General features: G+C 44.0%; 1 protein-coding gene across 3 annotated transcripts in view; it reads left to right on the top strand.

The window, feature by feature from the left end:
* The first annotated feature begins 614 nt into the window (after positions 1-614).
* LOC147606229 (uncharacterized) overlaps positions 615-14,939 on the top strand; it is a 105,951-nt gene continuing 91,626 nt past the window's right edge. The window contains exons 1-2 of one of the 3 annotated variants that reach the window (XM_086792368.1): positions 654-945; positions 1,037-2,367. In XM_086792368.1, coding sequence (XP_086648494.1) covers positions 1,039-2,367 — 1,329 coding nt within the window. In that variant the 5' untranslated portion in view covers positions 654-945; positions 1,037-1,038. Of the gene's footprint in view, positions 2,368-14,939 lie in introns of all 3 variants that reach the window. The other 2 variants (XM_086792367.1, XM_086792369.1) reach the window with 2 other exon arrangements.

Below are 14,939 nucleotides of genomic sequence, written 5' to 3'. Positions count from 1 at the left end.
CAAGATTATGTTGGGAAGATAGATAAGGCATTCAACATGGGTGAGTAAATTTGTTTATTAGAAGATGCTTCTAATTTGGTGGACGAGTCATTGTATAGGAGGCTTGTGGAGATAACCATGATATGGGGGTGCTAAAATACAACAAATACTTGCAGGAGTACACCATTATCTATACTTTTGCAGTACACCATTATCTATACTTTTGCAACTTGGACCCGATGTCTAGTAGTGATAGGTTAGTGCGTCACACTCGATTTTGGGCCAACGTGTAATGGTAGCTCCACACACATCTGAAGGGCAAGCATGTGATACAAATTACTAGTGAGTCTAGACTGTTGGGGGAGTTATAGATAGCTTCACATTGTTCACACCTAGCAACGTTTCATCTTGGGAGGACACTTTGAATGACCGTGTGGGACAACCCCATGATCAAAAGGGTCAAACAAAGATACGTTGTAGTCATGGAGAGACCTTGTGTTAGCTTTGTCCACCCACATATGTCTCAATGCTCTAAGGATTGCAAATGTGTACTTGGACATTTTGGGCGCCTTTAGAATGCGTGACTCCACGGTCAAATGGATTCAAAATTTGATCTAGCTACAATTTGGAGGTAAAAGTTGCAGGTTTTCTGACACTACCCATTTTATGTTTATTTTTCGAAAGGAGAGAGACAAATTGGCGCTCGAAAGAAGGGTTCGAAATGAGAAGGGAAGGGGGAAGCTATGGGGTTTGAAGCTCTCTTTCACCCTGCTTATTTCTGTTTCTCTTGGTGCGATGGGTCAAGTTTTTCTTCTCCAGCAGAACTGTTATTTTGGCGCGTGTTCGGACAGGCAAAGACAGGAGCACGGCCCTCACCCTAACCCTAACCCTGACCCTAGCCCTAATCTGAAGCCTAATAGAACCTGAAGCAGGCCGAGCAGGAGGAAGATCTGAATTCTACACAAGGTGACACCAAGAGAGAAGGGGATTTTCCCGCCATGAGTTTTCACTTCCAAGCAAACAAATTTTAGGGTTTCATGCTTTCTTCCTGCTGCAGAGATGAGCACAGAGAAGCTGCATTTTTCCATAGCTCCGGCACCCGCCACAACAGTCGAAGATGAGCCAATTGCTGGAGACTCTTCTCTGCAGAGCGACATACAACTCTCTCGCCTCGTTGAGAGCCCAAGTCTTCCTGACGACGAAGAAGCCACGGCGTCTTCAACCACTTTTACCCGGAAATTAAAATCGCCTTGCCAGAATAAGGGAGTCACACAGCTCAGAAAGTTCTTCTACCGAAAGTTCAAAAGGCGTCTGTGTGGCGTTCCGTCGTTAGGGTTCCGAAAGATTTCTGGCACAAATCAACACAAGGGTGCGACCTTTTTGCAGATCCATGGCATCCCGTCACTTGAGCCTCCGTCTAGCGCGCGCATATGCAGCATTTCTGACAGAGCTTTGCAGCAGGAGAGCCCCAGTAGCAAAGCTAGTCAGGTCTGTGTTTTTCCTCGTGAAGTTTTGCTTCAAGACATAGTGAACTGCGAGTCTCCTGCTAATCTTGTTCGTGGGGGAGAGCTTTCTGTGGTAGCCGAGAAGGTTTCCTGGCTCAAACCTTGTACCTCAACTCCGAATCCCATACTGTACAACTGGGCTTCTCCGCTCACAGAAAGCCCTCGCTTAGAGTATTTTCCACATCTCCAGTTCAGGACGCACAGAGAGCACCGAGCACATGATGAATCAGCCAATGTTGCGGCCATTAATCTCTGGTCTAGAAGTCCCAGTTCATTTCTTCCAAGCCCTTTCTGTGGGGAATACGCCACAGATTCAAAGGATTCGAAAAAGCTAAAACTAGTAGAAAGCAGTAGTAAAGTCAATATGCTCTTGAATAATTCATGTGAACGGACAGGGCTGCAACACCAGAAGCGCAGTTTTGTGGCTGATGTCCATGAGAAAGAGAACATTCCTCTAGCTGTAGGGTCGAACAGCAAAGCAGGCTGGGTGTGCAGCAGTCTCAGGAAGAGGAAGAGGAAGAGGAAGCGCAGTCAAGGGCAGGTTCTTTTCTCAACACAGGTGAGTCATGGAAGGGCTGGCTATCTGCAAACAAGAAGTTGCACTAGGCTAGATATGGATATTTATAAGAGACAAGTGAGGCCAGGTCCCATCTTGAGAAGTTCTCAACATGAGATATTACAAGATGCACATCGTTCTCAAAGACCTGGCAGAGGTAAACTTATGAAGGAAAGCTCATTCTCAGCTTATGGATCAAAGAAGGCTCTTGTAAAAGCACTTTTAGAGAAATATATTCGGAACAGGAGACTGAAATCTGGAAAAAGTGGGACTCCCAGCTACAGCGAGACCTGTTTGCCTTTTCTAAATCGTGAAGCGAGTCGAGTGGTAAGTAATGTGAAATGTTCAATGCACTTAGTTATCATCGAACATCTTGCATCATCTGCACATCTGCACAACCATAAAAGGAAAATGCTGGCTCTATCTTTGGTCACTTAGCTTCTTCATAGTACACCCTGCTGAGTGCAGTGGTCATGTCTGAAAGCATGTTTTTTTGGCACATAATCGGGGCATTGAGATTCTTCGAGTTAATGATGATTGTGTGTGCACAGTAAAAAATTGAGAATGTAGGCTGAATTGTTTGTGTTAATGCTATACACATGCCTATTCTATTGTATATTTAACTGAAAGAATGAAAATATACAAGATGGGAAGAGATTCACCTATTATATTGTGTATTAACTGAACGAATGAAAATTTACAATGATTGCTTATATCCGGACAAGATTTGGATTTTTGAATGCAGCGCGTTAACCACTCATGCATGCTCCTAGCTGCATAGGGCATGTTGAACTCGGGTCGCTAGCTGCTTATCTAGGGCTGGGGCTTGCTTATCAAACAGTCAAACCTTGCTATTCACAGGCAACGTTCTTCTCAGACTAATACTACTTGGCCAGTCATTTGTAGGTTCAAAATAATGCCCTAAAAATTACATAATACGTGCAACCCTTGTCTCTTGGCCACGCTAGTTTACACGAGCTCAGGGGCTTGACTGGGTCAAAATTGCCCCTCCACATGCCACCAAATTAATTGGTGCAGGTTTCAACGTGACACACCTCACCTGAAGACACACGTGGCTGGCCTGTAGTTGTTGGGCAGCATGCGTAAGACCCAGTGGGCAGCCCATAGGTAGGTGCAGCAAGCACAAGTGCCATGTGGCAAGCACAAGTGCCATGTGACAGGGCTGGCCAAGGGGAAACTAGAGCCGAGCATTGGGCTGGGAATTGTGGTCAATGTCCACAGTCGCCTTTTGTACTTCAAAATCAGTTGTAGCACATTTTCTTGTACGTAATACAATTCAATAGTTTAGGGCTATTGTGTATAATGTGTGTTAGAATTTTGTTGCTTTGTTCTCTCTCTAATCTCAAAACCCTAGCACAGTAGATACTTCAGCACATTGAATGCCAATTTATTGTAAATCTCTATCTGGCCGCCGTCAGTATGTGGGTGTAATGCATTGGAAAAATTCAACTTAATACCAAAATTATCAAACAATGCCCTCTAGAAATGATTGGTAAACTTGGCATCACGATTTGATACAATGTTGTGTAGATAAGATGTAGAAAACGGTTTTTTTCTTGCTCAATGGATTGGCCTAAACAAATAAAACTCCGATTCTTTTCATTGACATAAAGCTTGTTGCTTTCTAGCAACTTCATCACTTTTTTGGCGTCAATGTCATGTTGCTCCACTGTAGGTTGTAGCTGATAAAACCAGTATGTCATCCAAGAAAATGAAGATAAACTTTTCGATCAAGTCTTTGAACACGCGCATCATCATGCTATTAATGTTGTCGGGGTGTTTGTTAGACCAAAGGGCATGACCACAAACTCGTAGTGGGCTTGTTCAATGTGGAAGATTGTCTTTGGGATGTCTCTATCGACAATTCGTATCTAGTGGTATCCACTTTTTAGGTCAAGCTTCGAGAACACCTTGGCTCCATTTAGTCTCTTTAGGATATAATCAATCCAAGGCACTGGGAACTTGCTCTTGATTGTCAACTTATTCAGAACCACTCAAAGTTTGGAAGATTCATTTTTTTTCTTGACAAAAAGAATCAGCATTGCAAAAGGAGACACATTGGAATGTATGAATCTTGATTGTGCAACAATTCTTGGAGTTGGTTGTCCAACTCCAATTCAACAGCCTCGTTGAGGTGATACGAAAACTTGCTCTGTTGGTTGAAAGAACGTGGAGCACCAAGCAAACAAAGGTGCAACACGCGGAAGAAGGCGGCAATCAACCGGTTGGGTCCCCATCGAACACCCCATGAGACCACCAATAAGGTGGGATGGGCATTTTGCCCTATATAGAGAGGTTAAGTTGACCCCAACCCACTACGTGGGATGATAGATTGCCACATGCCAGCGTGAGAAGCGAAGGGCAAGAATCCATTCCAACACTCCCCTTGGATGCGAACCTCGAAGCTGAGCAAAAGCCGAGGAGGCTCAGATGTGAAGCCCGATGTCGAGCACGGACCGATGAGGCTTTGATACCATGAAAGAATGCAGAATACCAAGCAAATGGAGGCGCAACACGTAGAAGAAGGCTCCATCGAACAAGCCATGAGACCACCAATAAAGGTGGGGGTTGAGGGGATACTGTCACCAGCCTGGACATTTCCCAATATGAAAGGGGTCTGGTGGACTCAAGGATGTCTAAATATTTGGAAAGTACAAGCTTTGGGAATGGGGGATTATCCTAGAATACAAAGGACCACACTCCTAAAATTTAGGAGAGTTGCTATTTTTGACCCGACTCCGATGGAAATTTTGTTCGCGTCATTACATCTGGAATTGAGCAGATACCAAGAGTTGGCAAAGTGCCTATGATAGAATGTTTACCAATTGGGACCCATCTCTTAGATTGGGACATGTGGCAAGAAAGTGGACCAAAGTGAGACAAGTGGCCTGACACTTGTTAGAAAGTGGATCAAAGTGAGACAAGTGGCTCATGCTTGTCACTTCAGCTATTGTGTGGCTCTCCACTTATCATTGTAGCCTTCTCTTGCCATTTTAGCTCATAGGAGGCCCAAATCTATAAATTGGAGCCCTCTCTCTTCATTAATAGAGGCTCTCTTGTTGCACACTAACCTCTACCACCGTTACAGCCTACCCTAAGGATGGCTACTCTCTCTCTCTCTCTCTCTCTCTCTCTCTCTCTCTCTCTCTCAGGTTGCCCATGAAGAATACCGGCTGTTGGGGATTGTTTTGGAGGCTTTCATCGCGAAGAAATATTGAAGCCATTGTACCAATTGTACTTGCTGTACTAGCCATTGTTTTGGTTGTACCAGTCCTTGTACCGGCTGTACCAACCATTGTACCTACTATACTAGCCATTGTATCTATTGTACCGGCTCAATGGAGAGCTGAACTTGTACCAGCTCTATTGCATGAAGACTCGTGGTTTTTGGAGAAGAATCAGTATCCACACGAAGGCATATGGATTATATTGTTGGCTCGGCATTTCTAGAGCTTGTGTTCCGGCTCGGTTGCCTCGTGTTGAGCTGTGTTATGGCATTTGTATATGGATAATCCGGCATCTCCCGTGGGGAGAGTAAGGCCCTCAAAGCTTGTACATGATTTTATTCTCCTTGGGTAATAAAATACTCCAAGGGGGGGATCGGCTCATTCCGGCCTCTATGCGGTGTCACACATGCAAGCTCCATTTTTAGCATTTGTGGATATTTTGTCCAGCTCTATGTTTCATGCAAAGTGATGATGGATATATGTTAAGGCAGTGGCCATGTTTAAGTGTTTTAATATGCATTGATGGTATCAACAAGTGTGTCAACAAGTGGTGTCAAAGGCCCTCGTCCCCCAGGCATTGCCGTGAGTTTCATTGGTATCAGAGCATAGGCTTCCTTCTATCAATAAGGGAGAGAAAAGATCTCAAGTGGGGACCACACTTACCATAATTGCTGTTAAGCATGGCCAACCGCTTCATAGCTTATGAAGCAAGAGCATGAGCAGTAGACAGCTTGTTGGTCTAAGGATTTATGAATTCATAGAATTTATCTAGGAAGTATGGAGTTGACTTTATGTGCACACATTTAGCACTCTTTCCATATGGATATTGTGGATTATATTATCAAGCTTACAGGCAAGCTATATGGAGATATATCACAGGATATCTTAAAGAATTGGTGACGAGATATTTCTTTTGGCTTCATGACCAACCTGGCAAACAAAAGCTAAGTTTGCAAAGTTAGTGCTTTTGCTATGAAGTGTTTTTGATGTTCACTAATCCTTGTATAGCTATGCAAGGAGAAAGGTGGTGTTGTTTGCCTTGAGATGGTTTCAGGGAAACATTGTTTATGGCTTCCTTTATTAGGATGGATTATATCTATGGACATTTCTTTCTTGGATGAGATTTATATAGATATTGGGCTTCACAAGAAATTTCTATGGACGAATTTGTCTGAGTTTATAGAGAAGAAATCTTTGGATATCTCATGGATATGATGCTTTTATGGATAAAGTCCACCTCTACTCCAAGGTGTGTGGTTAGCTCGGAGTATGTGGTAAAAGTTATGGTATACAGGTCTATGGATTCCTAGACTTCTTTTCCAGGGATTTGGATCCATCCTCAAGTTTATGGATTATTCTTTTTGGCTCCCTTTATTTGGGATGCATTGAACTTATGAAACTCATGGTTCACATACCCTATGTAGTGTTCTCTTGTCCTCCGTGCTTTCTTGAAGATTGTTTCTACCATGTGTGGGCGAAACAATAGAGAGCAGATGGAAGGGAACATGGGCACTTCAAAGGGTAGTGTCGAGCACAACATTTTGTGTGTAGTGTTCTCTTGTCCTACGTGCTCACTTGAAGATTGTTTCTATCATATCTGGGTGAAACAATAGAGAGCAGATGGCAAAGAACATGGGCAATTGAGAGCGTAGTGTGAGTTGGTGGCCAAAATGCCTATAAACTATTGGTGGCCGAAATGCCTATAAACTTTGTGAAGCAGAAATGCTTATGGAACACCAAGTTATCTATGCCTGCGAGATGAGTGATTGTTTTATCTTGTTACCTGAGCCCACCTCTCATCCAAGGTGGTGTGTGGTCAGAGTACCAACACGGAGTGCAAGTGGTAAAGTGGACATGACGCCTGGTTGGCACGGGACTTACGTCTATGCCCAGGGTCATGTGGACCGATGCCTTGTTGGTAGGGGACTGATTTGTCTCGCCCATTTACTTGGGACATGGATTATGATTTCTGGACTTATGGGACTGATTTGTCTTGCCTATTTACTTGGGACATGGATTATGATATTTGGACTTATGGGACTGATTTGTCTTGCCCATTTACTTGGGACATGATTATGATATCTGAACTTATGGGACTGTTTGTCTCGCCCATTTATTTGGGACATGGATTTATTTATTTTTTAAAAGCCATATTAGAACCACTATCTCCCCATACAGAGGCCAAGAGGTTCATTGTTTACTCATCATGCATGTGGATTCATGTTGGGATTGTGAGAGGGCAATTCAATTGACACTCCACCATACATGTGGATTTGTATTGCGACTGTGGAGTGAGTGTTTCATTGTTTCCACACCATGCTTGTTGATCAGAGTTGGGAATGATGGGAGAACATGGGAACTGTTGGGATTGGAAGAAAGGATTGCTAGAACTATGGAGAACTAGCTTTTCTGTCACCATGGTTTGTGCTCTTGAATGGCACCAGTTTGTGTACATATAGCACATGTTTTTGTGCGAGGAACTAGTTTCTTGTGCATGGCACTTATTTAAGTGTCTTAGCACCTGGTTGGTGATTTTCATTGATATTGGTGATTGAGACACAATTGGCTCTTGTGCTTGTGTCTAGCATATCTTCCATGGAATTCTCGCCTATTTATTTTGGGACATGATTTTGATATTGGTATTATGGAGACTTATTTAGTCTCACTGATTTCTTTGGGACATGGATTCCTCAGTTATATTGGATTTTTGAGACTGTCTTGTCTCGCCCACTTGATGGGACATGATTATATCTTGGATATATGGCTTCAAGCTTAAAGTTGCGACAACTTTTAAGAAGCTGGGGAGAATGTCACTAGCTTGGACATTTCCCAGTATGAAAGGGGTCTGGTGGACTCAAGGATGTCTAAATATTTGGAAAGTATAAGCTTTTGGGAATGGGGGATTATCCTAGAATACAAAGGACCACACTCCTAAAATTTAGGAGAGTTGCTATTTTTGGCTCGACTCCGATGGAAATTTTGTTCGCGTCATTACATTTGGAATTGAGCAGATACAAAGAGTTGGCAAAGTGCCTATGATAGAATGTCTACCAGTTGGGATATTTTTAGAGATGAAGTTTATGGAAGGACATGTGGCAAGAAAGTGGCATAGTTACCGTGGAATGGGAACGGGAGCGGATCGGAAACGTCGCGGAACGCCACATCATATGACATGTCAGCATATGACACAAAAAAATGCAACTTTTTGTATACGGATAGCCAAATATGCTTCATAATATTTGCTCCCCCAAGACATGAACATACATTTCTGCAAGTAAAACTAAAAAAAAAATTAAAAATTCGAAACGTTTCGGGATGTTCCGGGAACGTGCCTTCGCCTGGAACGGCGTTCCGACGTTCCAAGAAGGTGGAACGACGTTCCGTGGTAACTATGGAAAGTGGACCAAAGTGAGACAAGTGGCGTGACACTTGTTAGAAAGTGGACCAAAGTGAGATAAGTGGCCTCACACTTGTCACTTCAGTTATTGTGTGGCTCTCCACTTGTCCTTGTAGTCTTCTCTTGCCATTTTAGCTCATGGGAGGCCCAAATCTATAAATTGGATAGAGGCTCTTTTGTTGCACACTAGCCTCTACCACCGTTACAGGCTAAGGATGGCTACTCTCTCTCTCTCTCTCTCTCTCTCTCTCTCTCTCAGGCTGCCCATGAAGAATACCGGCTGGGGATTGTTTTGGAGGCTTTCATCACGAAGAAATATTGAAGCCATTGTACCAACTCATAGTCACAGGGGACGGAAGGGACGGACTATTGGAACGGAGGGATGTCGAGTCGGGACTCAGGCTGCCCATGAAGAATACCGGCTGGGGATTGTTTTGGAGGCTTTCATCACGAAGAAATATTGAAGCCATTGTACCAACTCATAGTCACAGGGGACGGAAGGGACGGACTATTGGAACGGAGGGATGTCGAGTCGGGACGGTTCAGGAACGGGGACGGCACGGGACGGTCGGACGTCCCCCCTGGAGGCGTCCCTCACAAGGGACGGTGAAGGGGACGACAGTAGGAACGGGGACGGTTGTGGGGGATGGCACTGTGGGGGGACGGCAGGGAGCCATTCTGTGGTTTCTTTTGCCCGTTTCTAGCCGTTTGCGGGGCCGTTTCTAGCCGTTTGGGGAGGCCTTGAGCCTTTGAGGCTTGGGCCTTGGCCCTTGCCTCTCTCGTGCCTTGAGGTTTGGCCTTTAGGCTTGAGCCTTGGGGCCTTGGGCCTTGGCCCTTGCCTCTCTCTCTCTCTCTCTCTCTCTCTCTCTCTCTCACTTGCCCTTGCCTCTCTCTTGCCTATCTAATATCTATATAAGAACAAGGCTACAAGCATGGAGTTTAGGCTTTAGCGTAAACGGCCCTTCAGGCCGGCAGAGAGGGGCTCACGCCCCCCTCCGCACCTTCCCCTAAGTAGGTTGGTGTGAAACTGCGCGCCGCAATGGACCCAAAATTTACAGCCCATATGCAGTGGGTGTATAATAACTCACCGCATATGCATGTAGCCTGGTTGGCAGTGTGCCAGCCTTCTCCAGAATCGTCTCATGCTATCTGGCCACAATCGGCCACCATCCAGTGTTAATATGACTCAAAACCTTACCATTTTATGTAAATTTGTGCTCATTTTGATGTACTTCCAAAGTAGAATAAGTGTAGAGTAGAAAAACTTCATAAAAAAAATATTTTTTGAGTGCCGTTCCCTCCCCCGTCCTCATTCCCTACTTATGGCCGTCCCCCGTCCCCGTCCCTGTTTCCCGTTCCTTGTGACTATGTATCAACTGTACTTGTTGTACCAGCCACTGTTTTGGTTGTACTAGCCCTTGTACCAATTGTACCAGCCAGTGTACCTACTGTACTAGCCACTGTATCTATTGTACCGGCTCAATGGAGAGCTGAACCTGTTGTACCAGCTCTATTGCATGAAGACCCGTGGTTTTTGGGGAAGAATTAGTACCCACACGGAGATATATGGATTATATTGTTGGCTGGGCATTTCTACAGCGTGTGTTCCGGCTCGAATGCCTCGTGTTGAGCTGTGTTATGGCATTTGTATATGGATAATCCGGCATCTCTCGTGGGGAGCATAAGGCCCTCAAAGCTTGTACATGATTTTATTCTCCTTGGGTAATAAAATACTCTAGGGGGGGGGGGTCGGCTCATTCCGGCCTCTATGCGGTCACACGTGCAAGCTCCATTTTCAGCATTTGTGGATGTTTTGTTCAGCTCTATGTTTCATGCAAAGTGATGATGGATATATGTTAAGGCTGTGGCCATGTTTAAGTGTTTTAATATGCATTGATGGTATCAACAAGTGTGTCAAAGGCCCTAGTTCCCCAGGCACTGCTGCGAGTTTCATTGGTATCAGAGCAGAGGCTTTCTTGGAAGTGGAGGCTTCCTTCTATCAATAAGGGAGAGAAAAGATCTCAAGTGGGGACCACACTTACCATCATTGTTGTTAAGAGCCAACCGCTTCATAGCTTATGAAGCAAGAGCATGAGCAGTAGACAGCTTGTTGGTCTAAGGATTTATGAATTCATAGAATTTATCTAGGAAGTATGGAGTTGACTTTATGTGCACACGTTTAGCACTCTTTCCATATGGATATTGTGGATTATATTATCAAGCTTACAGGCAAGCTATATGGAGACATATCTCGGGATATCTTAAGCAACTGGTTGACGAGATATTTCTTTTGGCTTCATGACCAACCTGGCAAACAAAAGCTAAGTATACTTTGAGTTTGCAAAGTTAGTGCTTTTGCTATGAAGTGTTTTTGATGTTCACTAACCCTTGTATAGCCATGCAAGGAGAAAGGTGGTGTTGTTTGCCTTGACATGGTTTCAGGGAAACATTGTTTATGGCTTCCTTTATTAGGATGGATTATATCTATGGAAATTTCTTTCTTGGATGAGATTTATATAGATATTGGGCTTCACAAGAAATTTCAATGGACGAATCTGTCCGAGTTTATAGAGAAGAAATCTTTGGATATCTCATGGATATAATGCTTTTATGGATAAAGTCCACCTCTACTTCAAGGTGTGTGGTTAGCATGGAGTATGTGTGGTAAAAGTTATGGTATACAGGTCTATGGATTCCTAGACTTCTTTTCCAGGGATTTGGATCCATCCTCAGGTTTATGGATTATTCTTTTTGGCTCCCTTTATTTGGGATGCATTGGACTTATAAAACTCATGGTTCACATACCGTGTGTAGTGTTCTCTTGTCCTCCGTGCTCTCTTGAAGATTGTTTCTACCATGTGTGGGTGAAACAATAGAGAGCAGATGGAAGGGAACATGGGCACTTCAGAGGGTAGTGTCGAGCACAACATTTTGTGTGTAGTGTTCTCTTGTCCTACGTGCTCTCTTGAAGATTGTTTCTAGCATATCTGGGTGGAACAATAGAGAGCAGATGGCAGGGAACATGGGCACTTGAGAGGGTAGTGTGAGTTGGTGGCCAAAATGCCTATAAACTATTGGTGGCTGAAATGCCTAAAAACTATGTGTAGCAGAAATGCTTATGGAACACCAGGTTATCTATGCTTGCGAGTGATTGTTTTATCTTGTTACCTGAGCCCACCTCTCATCCAAGGTGTGTGGTCAGAGTACCAACACGGAGTGCAAGCGGTAAAGTGGACATGACGCGTGGTTGGCATGGGACACTTACGTCTATGCCAAGGGTCATGTGGACCGATGTCTTGTTGGCAGGGGACTGATTTGTCTCGTCCATTTACTTGGGACATGGATTATGATATCTGGACTTATGGGATTGATTTGTCTTGCCCATTTACTTGGGACATGATTATGATATCTGGACTTACGGGACTGTTTTGTCTCGTCCATTTGTTTGGGACATGGATTTATTTATTTTTTAAAGCCATATTAGAATCACTATCTTTTCATACAAAGGCCAAGAGGTTCATTGTTCATCTCAGCATGCATGTGGATTCATGTTGGGATTGTGTGAGGGCAATTCAATTAACACTCCACCATACATGTGGATTCGTATTGCGATTGTGGAGTGAGTGTTTCATTGTTTCCACACCATGCTTGTGTATCAGAGTTGGGTCTGTATGGGAGAACATGGGAACTGTTGGGATTGAGAGAAAGGATTGCTAGAACTATGGAGAACTAGCTTTTCTGTCACCATGGTTTGTGCTCTTGAATGGCTCCAGTTTGTGTGCATAGCACATGTTTCTGTGCGAGGCACTAGTTTCTTGTGCATGACACTTATTTAAGTGTCTTAGCACCTGGTTGGTGATTTTCATTAATATTGGTGATTGAGACACAATTGGCTCTTGTGCTTGTGTCTAGCATATCTCCCATGGAATTCTCGCCGATTTATTTTGGGAAATGATTTTGATATTGGTATTATGGAGACTTATTTAGTCTCACTGATTTCTTTGGGACATGGATTCCTCAGTTATATTGGATTTTTGAGACTGTCTTGTCTCGCCCACTTGACGGGACATGATTATATCTTGGATATATGGCTTCAAGCTTAAAGTTGCGACAACTTTTAAGAAGTTGGGGAGAATGTCACTAGCTTGGACATTTCCCAGTATGAAAAGGGTTTGGTGGACTCAAGGATGTCTAAATATTTGGAAAGTACAAGCTTTTGGGAATGGGAGATTATCCTAGAATACAAAGGACCACACTCCTAAAATTTAGGAGAGTTGCTATTTTTGGCTCGACTCCGATGGAAATTCTGTTCGCGTCATTACATTTGGAATTGAGCAGATACCAAGAGTTGGCAAAGTGTCTATGACAGAATGTCTACCAGTTGGGATATTTTTAGAGATGAAGTTTATGGAAGGACCCATCTCTTAGATTGGGACATGTGGCAAGAAAGTGGACCAAAGTGAGACAAGTGGCCTGACACTTGTTAGAAAGTGGATCAAAGTGAGACAAGTGGCCTCACACTTGTCACTTCAGCTATTGTGTGGCTCTCCACTTGTCACTTCAGCTATTGTGTGGCTCTCCACTTGTCATTGTAGCCTTCTTTTGCCATTTTAGCTCATGGGAGGCCCAAATATATAAATTGGAGCCCTCTCTCTTCATTAATAGAGGCTCTCTTGTTGCACACTAGCCTCTACCACCGTTACAGGCTGCCCTAAGGATGGCTACTCTTTGTCTCTGTCTCTCTCTGTCTGTCTGTCTGTCTGTCTCTCTCTCTCTCTCAGGCTGCCCATGAAGAATACCGGCTGTTGGGGATTGTTTTGAGGCTTTCATCACGAAGGAATACTGAAGCCATTGTACTAACTGTACCTGCTATACCAGCCACTGTTTTGGTTGTACCAACCCTTGTACACTCTATTGCTGAAGACCCATGATTTTTGGGCAAGAATCAATACCCACACGGAGGTATATGGATTATATTGTTGGCTCGTATCTTCTACAGCCTGTGTTTGTTCCGGTTCGGTTGCCTCGTGTTGGGCTGTGTTATGGCATTTGTATATGGATAATCCGACATCTCCCGTGGGGAGAGTAAGGCCCTCAAAGCTTGTACATGATATTATTCTCCTTGGGTAATAAAATACTCCAAGGGGGGGGTCCGCTTCTGGCCTCTATGCGGTGTCACACGTGCAAGCTCCATTTTCAGCATTTGTGGATGTTTTGTCTAGCTTTATGTTTCATGCAAAGTGATGATGGATATATGTTAAGGCTGTGGCCATGTTTAAGTGTTTTAATATGCATTGATGGTATCAACAAGTGTGTCAAAGGCCCTAGTCCCCCAGGTACCCACCGCGAGTTTCAGATACCAATGGGCATTTTGCCCTATATAGAGAGGTTAAGTTGACCCCAACCCACGCTATGGGATAATAGATTGCCACATGGCAGTGTGAGGAGGAGGGCAAGAATCCATTCCAACACTAGTGTCACATGCACAGAAGCTCTGTCTTCTGTTAGCCTTAAACACCTTTCAAATGCAACTTTCAGATACAGAATGCAAAGAAGAGAGAGAGAGAGAGAGAGAGAGAGAGAGAGAGAGAGAGAGGGTTGTATTTTTAGTATATTCATAAAGTACAAAAAGGGTACATATCTTGGCAATCCTAGGCATGCCCAAAAGGAAATGACTTATCCCAAAAGGGGGATTAGATACCCTACTATGAGCAAAGCACCACCTTTTATAGGCCTTAGGACTAGTGAACTGGCCGACTTGTCAGCTAGTTCCATGTGTGAAAGTATGCACAGGCGGAAGCGTTCACAATAGAGAGAGAGAGAGAGAGAGAGAGAGAGAGAGAGAGAGAGAGAGAGTAGGCAATGATCAAGTTCAATTATCATAGCAAAGAGGTTACAAGGGGTAGATAGCTAGCAGATGGGCAAAAGTACAAATGTGTTGGGAATGAATGATTACAACAGTCGGAGAGAGGCCTTTAGATAGGCAAGAGTGGGAGTTGGCTGATTGGCTCCATGGACTTGGCCGACGGCAAGTAAATCAGTCATGAACACAATAGATGGGCCAGGCCCTTTATACAAAACATGTTCCCACACATACAAATGCACATATTTTAACACCCCCTTTGCAGCTCGTAGTGTGCAAATGTTGAAAGAAGAAAACTGATGAAGCAGATGCGACCATGGGTACCCTAGTACTGGACGGATACTGAATACACTGCGGAAGATGCACTTGCCAACTTGTTGCTTCAAAACAC

The sequence above is a fragment of the Cibotium barometz genome, chromosome 58 (genome assembly GCF_041138505.1).
Source record: "Cibotium barometz isolate CiBa-2024 chromosome 58, ASM4113850v1, whole genome shotgun sequence".
In the NCBI taxonomy this organism is placed as follows: domain Eukaryota; kingdom Viridiplantae; phylum Streptophyta; class Polypodiopsida; order Cyatheales; family Cibotiaceae; genus Cibotium; species Cibotium barometz.
The sequence above is the reverse complement of the archived record's forward strand: the minus strand, read 5'-3'. Positions and strand labels throughout refer to the sequence as shown.